The 11,737-nt window shown below is 32.7% G+C and overlaps 1 protein-coding gene across 1 annotated transcript; it reads right to left on the bottom strand.

Moving 5' to 3' along the window:
• Window positions 1-526: 526 nt before the first annotated feature.
• On the bottom strand, window positions 527-5,605 carry LOC149616214 (uncharacterized). The gene is made up of 2 exons (XM_089856804.1): window positions 5,261-5,605; window positions 527-1,317 (listed from the first exon to the last, which is right to left on the bottom strand). Exons 1-2 carry the CDS (start codon window positions 5,599-5,601, stop codon window positions 837-839), a joined length of 822 nt encoding a protein of 273 aa, XP_089712930.1. The 5' UTR covers window positions 5,602-5,605; the 3' UTR covers window positions 527-836.
• Window positions 5,606-11,737: the final 6,132 nt, after the last annotated feature.

Here is an 11,737-nt window from a genome sequence, read left to right as displayed (position 1 = left end):
TTATAACAACTTTAACTCGTCATCTTTCTCTTGAAATTTGTTAAAGACTTATACCAGAAGAACATTCTGCTCGTATTTTATCATATTCCCTGCACTGAAAAGGTTGCAGAATTATAAATACCGGGTTTAGTAGCTTTATTTGTTGGGATTAACTTCCATAGTTAAACATTTATTTTTGGTACAAATGTCAGTGGAGAAGCTAGGTGAGGTTCTGGTGGGCCAGTAAATACAATATGTTTAAAGAATAGACCATATCAATGTAACTGAGAGGGGATAAAAACATTACCTTCCTTCTCGCTTTTTGGCGCCTGTGCTGTAGTATTTATGCATCATGAGAGTCCTAAGAGACGGCAATTTATCAACCCCTTGAATGAAGTTGATTCTGCGGGTTGCCTACCCCCTTTTTTACATTGAAAAGGTCTATTAAGTATGTTATTTAAAAACCGTTTTATAGTCTTCAAAATATAACATTCAGTTTTAAATATTACTCTAAAAGTTCGAACATTTAAAGGCAATAAAACATACAGTGATAAAACAATTGTTTATTGAAGCATGACTACCGGTAGCATGAAATGGGTATTTACAATTCAATGAATGATGAACGGCTGATGCGAAGAAATAAAAAATTAAACATTTTCGCGAACGTTAAACTAAAGCTCAAAGTCACATTTAGGACAAAGTAAAAAAAATAACAATACAACACATTGAGCGTGATATTGGCTTTGGTACATACATAATAAAAGTTAATAAAAATCAGTGCTTCTTCGTCAACTTACAATTGAAATTAATGTCGTCACTGACCGACATAACACTTATATAAATATCTATTACATACTTTAATATCCATAACCTGCATTTGCGTAATTAAACCCTCCCAAATTGTGTCCTATCCCACCGTACGCGCTGTAATCTCCGTACCCATTGTATCCTGTACCATAGCCTGTGTTTCCTGTACCGTACCCGGTGTTTGCAGCACCGTACCCACCGTAACCCGCGCCATAGGCCGAAGCTGGATAACCTCCGTAACCCGCGGCACCATAATTACCGTATCCGTAGTTATTGTAGCCGCTGTAAGCAGGGTTAGCGGAATAACCTTGTCCGTAACCACCGTAACCCGCTTGTCCGTAGGCGGAACCTTGACCGTAACCTCCGTACGCAGAATGTCCGTACCCTCCATAGCCTGGAGCGGTGGATGGTGGGGGTGGTGGTGGTCTCATGCCGCTATGACCTTGAGGTTGATTGCTGTGGTAATGTCCCTGAGACGAAGATGGACTTCCGTGAGTTGTGTGTCTTTCACCATTTGGACCTTCGTGGATGCTATGAATTATACAAAAGCATATCTTAAGGGAATATCATCTCTACTTTCATATAATAAACTATTTATAGGATCTCTTCGAAATTTTAACAACATATTGTAGTTTGGTGTAATATTATCATAATACGAAATAAGTTACTTCCAATCAAAAACCATCCTCATACATAAGAGCTTGCACGAAGTCTTATCTAATAATTCGAGGGAAACCATCGCTAAAAACCCCTAATTTATATCTGTGGGAAAATTAGAGAAAAGGTGTGTTTGTTTGTTCATTTAACATTGCAAAAGGGGGTCAGATCATATCTACAAGGACCTACCGGCCCTGTAGAATATTTAGAGGCTTTTAATGAAGTTTCAAACTTAAAGTTCATCAAAAAAATAACACGAAAGTGTTTCCTTCTGAAAAGTAAATATTTACAGGTTCCTATTTGTTGTTCCACAAACCGTATTTAGGGAAAATGCTCGTAAATACTATAGTGATGGTAAATAAAACACAATACCATTTTTATCGGTTCTTAAACTCACTCTAAATGATAACTTACAACAACGATAACAAAAAAAAAAAAAATAAAATATTATTTGAACTAAATAAAAATATTTTAGGGCGTGAGCTTTAATACACTTCCTTTTATAAATCCTGATCAACAGAAAGAAGCATTGTTACAATCTTGTCCTCAAACCAAGCTTAAGATTAAGCCGAGTTAAGTTAATGATATGCCACACGCTATGCAGTGCAGGCTAAAGGATTTAGACCTAATGATGTTAATTAATAAGTATGAAGTCTAATACGTTGGATCATGCAGGTTGCTAAAACAAAAACACTTCGAGTTCCGCGAGTTGTAAGTTTAGCTCCCTAACATCATTAAAAATGCAATTCGATACAGTTGAAATATATAATGATTCATTATTTCCATATCATTGAAGTAATGATATAAAAAAAGCATTTTATTATATTTTAAATTTATTGTCGGTAAGGATGTTTTTTTCTCTCAAACTGAAGAAGCGACCAGTTGGAACCACTCGTCCAAGGCCTAGTTCAATAATCTATGTCTAGGGATAGTAACTGAAGTAATGCATGGTTGCTCGCATTTGCTCGCTCAACGACCTATTTAATCAGTGATCGTTCGATGGCATATAAAACTTGCTGGCACGAAAATAACAAACTTGGGAATAAGTCCAATGAAAAGGAACTACACTACGCCTTGGTCACCCATCCTTAATTTTAAATGACCCTTTTTTATGTCTGTGTGTTGTTGCCGTGCAAATATTCACGTTTCGCTTTCGCTCTTGAAATTTGTGAACATATATATATAGATATACTCTTAATTTGTTTTTATGGTTTTTGAGTGATTCACAGGTTAATAGACCCTAACAAAGTTCCGACAATTCATGGTGTTTAATTTATGAATTTTCAGTTTAAACGGTTAAATGGTTGACATCAATTTTCAATTTGTAGTAATCAATAACTTATAATAAATATTATTTGAAATGAATCACTTTGAAATAGTGTCAGATTACTCGTTGTCCTCAATTCAAATTGGCGTACATTATACCAAAAATTAAAAACCATGAAGAATTAATTGTCAAAACACTTCAGCATGAATTTATATTATAAATAGTGAATAGATTCATGATTTCAGCAATGATGATACTACACGTTCTATACTATCTATTTGAATATATTTGAAGAACTTCAGCGTAATCGATAAACTTTTAACTGTTCTAAGGAGACTTCATTTGAATATTAAAATTATAGAATACCTCGTTAATAGTGCATACATTATTACGAGTAACCCGTAATCAGGGGAGAGTAATCTAAGAGTGATTAGCCCCTCTAACTGTTATAAGGGAACTTCACTTGAATATTAAAATTATAGAATACCTCGTTAATAGTGCTGAAATTATTACGAGTAACCCGTAATTAGGGTAGAGAAATCTAAGAGTGATTAGCCCCTCGTTTTGTCCTTCCCAGAATTTTTCCTTTTCTTATTAAAGAAATTAAAAAAATCCATGTTTCTTTCGTGGGGTCCTCTACTTATAATTTCTTTATGAGTGACTGCCATGTAGGGTACACGATATAAAAGTATAATTTAAATAATGCATAATTTTCCTTGTTTAGTCTATGGAACAATGTTTTTTTTCTTTCTTTTTTCTTTTGTATATATATTTTAATATTTAAAAAAAAAATCAACATTATTTCCTCGTGATTATTTTATATGAAATATAGCGGCTCATTTTCATCATAATTTTTTTTTGTATCTCTTCGAAATATTCCTTTTGTAATAATTTATATGTATCTATGTTTCCCTTAAGGTCTGAGATGAAAAGAATCTAGACTGATTGTACTAGAATTTATTTTTAAGTTCATTGCTTTGCTTTTATAATTATATATAAAACCCCTTGAGCTTGATATTGTTTTCTTAAGAACTAGATTAAGTTATAAATCGACAAAGTAAAGCCTTGCCTTGCACCTCTAAGTACCGCGTTCAAGCAAACAAAAGCACCTATCTACAAATATAATTATCTTCTAGCTGAAAGGTATCATAAATTAATGGCGCTTCAAAGATCCGTCTAGTGTAAAGTGTGTTATTAAACATCATTAAATTTTAATTATATTTATATTTATGATGACTTCATTTAAATTTCGTATTTTAATTTTTGTCCGTCGTGGGAATTCTGCATTGTATTTAATATTGGTATTGAAAAATAATTTTTAAAGCCTAACAATAAGTAGGCTGCTACGTCTTTGCCTTTTAAATACTACCCCGTTCGCCCCCCCCACCTTTGTGGGTAACACTGTTTCTCAGTGTAAAGCTAGACCCACTGCAGTAACCCGGATGCATTAAGTAACCCTTCCTTTCCCCTCTGTTAGCTCAAAACTGCCTCTGGATTCCTAATTTTCCTAATTATCATATTTTATGTTTAAATCTAACAAACAATTTTTGTTGCAAATCCATTACTAGATTTATCTAAAGATAGCTTTTATATTAGGTTATCTTAATGGTCGTAAACATTTTTAATTGATTTTTTTTCAGCAAGGAGATAGATTTGAAAGAAAATGTTAAAAGTAAATTGTTCTATGTTAAAAGGGTTTCTGATTATAGCTATATCATATGTTCAATGCCAACATGAACGCTACAATAATTTTACATAACAAACTAATTGTGATTTGCCAGAGAAAACCTTTATTAGAATATTGTCCACGCCTTGACATGTTCAATCTGAATTTAGAGAGCATTTTACGTTATGGTCATTCATGGTCATTATATTTAAAATTGGTTTTATCCCTAATTTCGGTCCTAATTCTAATTTTCAATTTGGAATTAATTTTTCGATTCTGGTTTTTTCATCAGAACTATTCAAAGTTACTTAGAAATTATATGAAGAAATTCTGACAGTCCTAATCATTAAATTAGCCTATTCTAGGATTTCATACTTATTTGAATTACGTATGCAGAGCTAACGAAGCTAGTCAATTCTTAATGATCTTTCTCGCAGTTGTTTTTCTTATCTATACTCACTGTTTTTCTTATCTATATTAAAGGTATTTCTAAAAGATCTATCAGAAATTAAGTGGGATGTTATTTTGGGTGATTTCGAGTCGAAAATGTTCTGTGACATTTTGACATCCCAGGAACCGTTTTCAAATAATGTTTGGAGTAATTTTAGGGATGACCCCTTAGTTAAATTATTATTTTCTTTCAGTTTTTTTAATCTAGATTAAGTGGTCATCCGTAAAATAATCCAATCATAACTTGAAAACATTGACCCACAGAAAATCCCCTTAAAAAAATTAAAATTAATTTAAGCATGTCTTAAATCAACTTTAATTTTCTGTTATTACCATTCAATTGCAACCAGACCCATAATTACCAAAACCGTAAGGTTAAAAGTTCCCAACCATTTTCGAAATAAGAGTAATGTCATGCCATCAAAAACACATACTGAATAACTTGAGGTTTCTTTTTGGATCCGCTTCCCTCGATGTTTCCAGATTGTTGCGCCTCCTTCAGCTCATTTTGGTCCATTATTGGCAAGTTTTTCATGAGACCTTTCGCCAAAGAACTTCCAAGACCACCCCCTAAGCCTCCTCCTAATCCACCTCCAAGACCACCTCCGAGACCGCCTGCAAGTGGTTTTCCACCTAGTCCCTTATGTAGTCCCGCTCCTAATAGAGCCAAAGCCGCGTATTTGTAGACCTTCTTGATAGCGATCGTCTGCTCTACCATGAGGGAACTGATGACAACGGCCAATATCGTAGCCGCAAATAACTTTTGGGACCTCATGGCTGAAGGCTGAAATGATACATTTTTTTATAATTTTAGAAGAGTAGTTACAAAATGCATGAACCTTCATTTTGCTACTACTTAGAAGTGACATCAAAATTATTAGTAAAACCACTTTCGAAATAATTTTTCCCACAGACACAAATTTGGAGTTAATAGCGATTGCCTAAAGTTTAGCTCAATTAGATAAATTACCTCATTAACAGATATTTTGCTTATAAATAAATTAAAAAAACATTTCGATAAATCACTTAATTTTAAAGTAACCTGTTTTAACACAAAATCTACTATTATAATATAGTTTCATATCTGTTTGAAACGACTATTATTTCTATATTAATTTATAGTTTAATTGTTGAAAACTAAGCAAATTAACTTTAAATACATAGTTTTGTAAAATTGATAAGATATTTAATTGTTATATAAACCTCAAGAAATAATAATTGGAAAGAATTGAGTTAGAGAAATTACACTATCATTAAATTTGATTTTCATCAAATTTCTCAATCAAAGATATTGTTCGACGAATTACTATCAAACTCAGTCTAAATATTTGTTTTATAATCATATCAATTTTGTAATCTTCAAACACGAAATCATGCAATTCCTCTAGATCGATTTTTCGAGATAGATACAAAACCTTGTCGATAATCACCACGATACGATCATATCATTCCATAATCGCGAAATCGATGCGTGCAATTCGATAACAAAACACCAATACTCAATCGCATGCAATCAATTCTTTACCGATAACAATACACGTAAATAAATCCCAGGTACAATCACGGAGAAGCGAAAACGATGCAGCAATATTTTCACACAAGTAATTTGAATAGCGAACTTGCCTGGTGATTGAGGGGGAAGACGAACTGTATCACCGTTAATCCTTCTCGTACGACAAATCTGACTATAGTGACCTTGATGAAATTGGACCGCTGCTCTTTAAATACGGCCATATAGGTAAAATGGGGAGTAGAAACCATTTTTTATTTCCATTTCTAAAGATGATTCGTCAGTTTCCCCCTTCTCAAATTTCAAACCCCCTTGTCTCGGACGACGCCGCCGCATCCTAGCTCGAGATTCTCATCTTTTTCCCATCCCCTTAGCAACATCGCTAATGTATATTACCCCCTTAAAAGCGGCGAGAAAATTTTTATAACACAATAATAAAATTTTCCCCTTTTGTAGCTTAAGGAAGTATACGGTGCTTGAATGATTCTAGGTGAACTTTTTTGAAAAAAAGTAGTAGACTACAACAGCCGTGACGTTTTGTGGACGACTTGGAAAAGCAACTTTCTTTCCCAAATACAATTTAAACAGCGGAATAAAAAAATATAGCGTCGTTTTTTTTTTCAACTAGGCCTAAATCGTGAGTGTGTGTTTTGTCACGGTGTGAGATGGAAATCTTTTGGCTATAATTAGGATAAAGTCTCCTCCCCTATTTATTCGAACAATGTCTCGCCGGTAATGCCTTCCATCACTGTCCCTGGTTTATCCTGCTGTGCGATAATGTTTTGGTTAATGATTCAGAATGTTATCGACAACTGTTTGGTTACCATAGTAGCAATGGTATCCGGGAATTTTTTATTAGTTTATCGGGCCTCCAGTTTAAAAGATGAAGGTAAACCTTGCCCCAATAGCCTCGAAGCCCGTCCAGGATATAGGGAACCAGTGCACTAAATAAATATTCAACATGGCGGAGGATTGAAAAAATGTCTTAGTAAAATACTTCTGACAAATTTCAAGTTTCTTGGTAAAGCTGTTTGGTCCGGGCGTTAATTGTCAGTCAGTAAGTATTTTGTCTTTTAGAGATGTATATTTAACGTATGTATATGAATATGTTTTTCTTTATTTTGCAAAATTTTATAAACGAATGCTGTCAATTATAGGCAAAGCGTTTCTAAGTTAAAATTCAAGATAATTTTTTGGAGGAATGTTAGTATTTCGTTTGAAGACATTCTTTCATAACCCTATTTTGAAATAAATTTCATTACCCATATTTTAATAAATATGGGGCTACCAAAGTGGCTAATAGTATCAGTATGGTCCAAAATTGAAGAAACTCCAGAGACATCTCGGTTTAAATGTTTTTCCTCCACTCTACATGGATCGCCTTCTTTTTTCCGAATAGGATTACGAGTAAAGATGAAAATCACACAAGGTGATGGTTTCTGTAAAATTCGTAATAATGAGACGATGCAATTTTATAGAGGATGAATGCTTTTAGCATACATTTTTCTATTCATACTTATGCAGAGCATGATATGGTTATAAATTTCTCAGTTTAGTTGATTTTAGGCCTCACGATAACGAGCATAAAATGCTCCGTATAACAAAGGCTGGTTTTTTTTTGTCAAGTAAATTTTTATACTAATTTTATTTATTCATTCATTCATTCCTTATAAATAAACTTATTATCCAATTTTTATTTCCTAGTGTATAAATTCAATTACAAAATACTATATTGCAATTTTAAAAATCTCATCTGAAAGAATATATTTCACCTAGGGAGATGATTTACCCTAGTAAATCATCACACCGTGAAACTCCTTACTTTCATGTCCATCTGCCAGCTATATAGATATGAGTTTCTGCCTCTCCGAGTGACGACGACGTCAAGGAGAGGTATTACACTGGACGAGTCTGTATGTGTGTCTGTCACCATGTTCGCAGTTGGCAAATCGGAGCAAACGTGTTCGGAAAGCAATTTTTGGCTTCGACTCTCATCGCTAGGGTTACGACAAACGTCTAGCCTCCCAATGGCAAGGCTTCCACCAAAGGTTCACCCAATTGCGATATTTTTTTTTGAATTATTGTGAATCAAAAGCGTTATATACCCTAAATTTCCAAAAATTGTTAAAGAGGCATACGCTCGAATTCAAACGTCAACAATAGCTATGTTTAAAATTATTTTAGGAATAAAGTTTCTTAAAACGATTTAACTAGAATTAAGCTAAATTAATGACGATTAAAATAAATAATATCAAATATGTTTGTTTAATTATTTAGAAAAAAAACCCTCTTAATTTCGTCTCGACTCGGAGAGGTTTCTTTGCTTTCCCAACTTGTTATTAAAAAAAAGTCATTGAAACCTCAAGAACTTGTTCTAGGTATAATAAAAGCGTCAGGAAAAGTATGTCCTAGATATTTACCAAGTGCGTGAGTAGAAACTGTATCAAAATAAAAAGTTTATTTTAGGGGCGTGGCAGCTGAATTTTCTTCCCAGAGTCTGACAACTTTTTATAGATTTTATTTGTTGTTATTTTGTTTTCGGGCGAAAGTTTATCGGCATTAAACGCTTGAAAGTAAACAGCTCGAGGAAGATAGTGTTAAACAGTATTTAAATATTCGAAAGATAGTGTGCTCATTGTTTGCTCAAGTTCAATGTACGTATCATCGGTAAAATATATGAAACATTTTTACCTTTCATATTCTAAATACACGCAATATGTATATTATTTCAGGTTTGATGTTTGTTATTTTATGCAAAATACTTCTAAACGTCTAATAAAAAAATATTATTTTTAAAGGGAAAAGTTACTGTTTTTCATAGCATAAGAATATAACCGTAGAAATTTAGGAAGACTATATACTCTATGTAAAAAATAGGCACATTGTTCGGTTAGTATACCTAAAAGTATTTTATTTATGTTTACTTGCTTTTTAAAGCGGAACATGGACGGTAAGATTATTTTTAAAATTTCTTATTTTTACCAGATGAAAAATGGTTATATTAGAAACTAAATATTTATGAAAGTTTTTGTTACACATTTTAAATATTTCAATTTATCCCTAAATAGTTTCAAATTCCTATAATAATAAAATTATAGCGAAATAATTTTAAAATAATAATAAAATTATAATGAGATAATATTAAAAAATATTAAAATTACAATGAAATGTTTTAAAAAATAATAAAATTATAATAGTGAGCTAACAGTTCTGACCCTGAAACGTCACACCCTTCTATCTCTTACTGGAGTTTCATCCCCCCTAACGGTTGGAAGCAGTATTCTACGCGCAAAAATGCCAACCAGAGAGGGGCTGCGTGACGTCAGACTATCTCTTCCCCTAGCCAGTTGTTAGCTCCCTATGAAATAATTAAAAAAAATTGTAATGAACTAATATTTAAAAGATAATGAAGCTATAAAGAAATAATAATAATATAAACTTATCTCCGAATTGATATCCCCTATTCGCCAATGAAAGCTGTACCATAAGTGCATAATTCTCGATAAGTGTCCATCATTAGGTATTGGGTTTAATTTCTCCTGCTCTTTTCCTTTACATTAGGGCCTAGGAGAAATCAGGTACCAAAAATACAAGGGAGATTTTTATTTAGTGAGAAGTATACATTATAGTGAGTGATAGTAAAAAGCGAAAATATTCTAGTTGAAATGAATCATAATATTTCTATCACGTTTAAAGAGTTGCTGTGCTTTAAATTGTGTAAATACAGGTAATAAATAATAATTTGCGGAAGTAATTGCATTAGTAACTTATATCGCCGTCATAGTTCAAGGAGACCACGAATTTACAAGCTTGGGTGTGAGGGGTTTTCACTGTGTATGAGTAGATCCTTAAATTACTTTTGGTGAACACTAAATCTCTTACCATTATAAATATTAATAATCGTTTTATTTTATAATTTAGGCTTTAAAATTTCTTATGTGCATGTCGAATACATGCGCATAAATTAAGTAGAGGAAGTATCATACCCGTTTATATGCGGAAGTAAACTTTCATTAGTTATTGTTGGGAAACCCAAATAAAACATTGGTTAGCCTAAATGACCATAAACGACACAGGAAATGGTTTCAAATAAAATTGAATTTTATTGTTATTATGATTATGTAAAATATAAAATATGGAATTTCATTCTAAACAATTCAAAAACAATCACATTTTACGCTTAAGTAATAAAATAATTATTTTCAACACAGTACATAAATTTTAGGTTGCTTTGGTTTATCACTAAATTACTTGAATGCAGATGATGATAGTCTCCTGGCCAAGAGAAATTGAAGAAATTGATGCATTCCTATTTACACGATGAGCGGGATGTTGCTCTTTAACACCATACTTTAATCATCATCACCATGTCCATGACCACTGTAATATATTTTGAACAACATTATTTTATACACTTCTTTGGATAACAATACATAACGCCTAACTCTATGGTGGCATGATAAAAGTTTATTGGATTACAAAGATACTTTTCCACTTTAAAAAACACATTGAAGCAAATGTCGGCTACTGTAGCACCCCAAAAGTTCTGGCTGATCTTCTACATACAAATTTTACCTTGCCAAAGGCAGGAGCCAATCAGAAATCGTCCATGAGGGCGGAGCTAAAGCTAGCCTTTGCTAAGCTCGATTTTAGGAGCATCTAGTGGTATTTTTTAAAACTAAACCTCAGTCGAGACTTGATTTAAAGTCACCGGCGTTGCCGAGTTGTTTTAGCGAACTTAAAACTGGGTTTGGTGTCTATGTAGACACATTTGAATATTCTAAATGCTTAACACATGTTTAACAGCACTAATTTTGACAGTGCTTATCGGTATTTCACCATTGTTACAATAACAGGGAACTAGTTTATTAGCTAACTGTCAACTAGTTGCTGCCTAGTTATATTAAAATTAATCAATCTGAGCTTCGTTAAATTTTAAATCAGGGAAGAACTATTTTGTATACTTGGTGCCAATCAAACTCTACTCTAGTTTCAATTCCCTATAATAATAAAATTATAATGAAATAAAATCAAAGTAATGAAATGAAAGAGAAGTTTATTGTGCATAATAAAAGTTGGTTCACAACTCACGGGATTAAAAATACATTTATAATGAAATAATATCAAAATAAAATTAAAATTATAAAAAAATTACTTCAAAATAAAATTGAAATAATATTAAAATAATAATGATTTTTAAATTTTGAGTAGGTGAAGAATGATTTTCTATACGTGGTGCTAAAATACAGCGCAATTGAATTGAAATTTAAAATATTACATACCCAGAGTGATAGACAGGAACTGGAATATACTTAGGACCATGGTTTCCACCTTGGTTAAATCCACCGAAAATTATAGCCAAGGCGGCGAGTTTGTGCAGATGATCGGCTTCCGATTCTTG

This window comes from Phalangium opilio, unplaced genomic scaffold, assembly GCF_054372755.1.
Source record: "Phalangium opilio isolate 3A_F unplaced genomic scaffold, DU_Popi_V2 ptg000217l_1, whole genome shotgun sequence".
In the NCBI taxonomy this organism is placed as follows: Eukaryota; Metazoa; Arthropoda; class Arachnida; order Opiliones; family Phalangiidae; genus Phalangium; species Phalangium opilio.
Note: the sequence above shows the minus strand (reverse complement) of the source record. Positions and strands in the feature narration are given on the sequence as shown.

What these genes read in the sequence shown, in the direction of transcription:
- LOC149616214 (XM_089856804.1), bottom strand. Translation starts at nt 5,601, where the DNA reads ATGAGGTCCCAAAAGTTATTTGCGGCTACGATATTGGCCGTTGTCATC. An exon ending in AAGAAACCTCAAGTTATTCA is followed by an intron (nt 1,318 to 5,260) that starts GTATGTGTTTTT and finishes TATAATTCATAG; the next exon opens with CATCCACGAAGGTCCAAATG.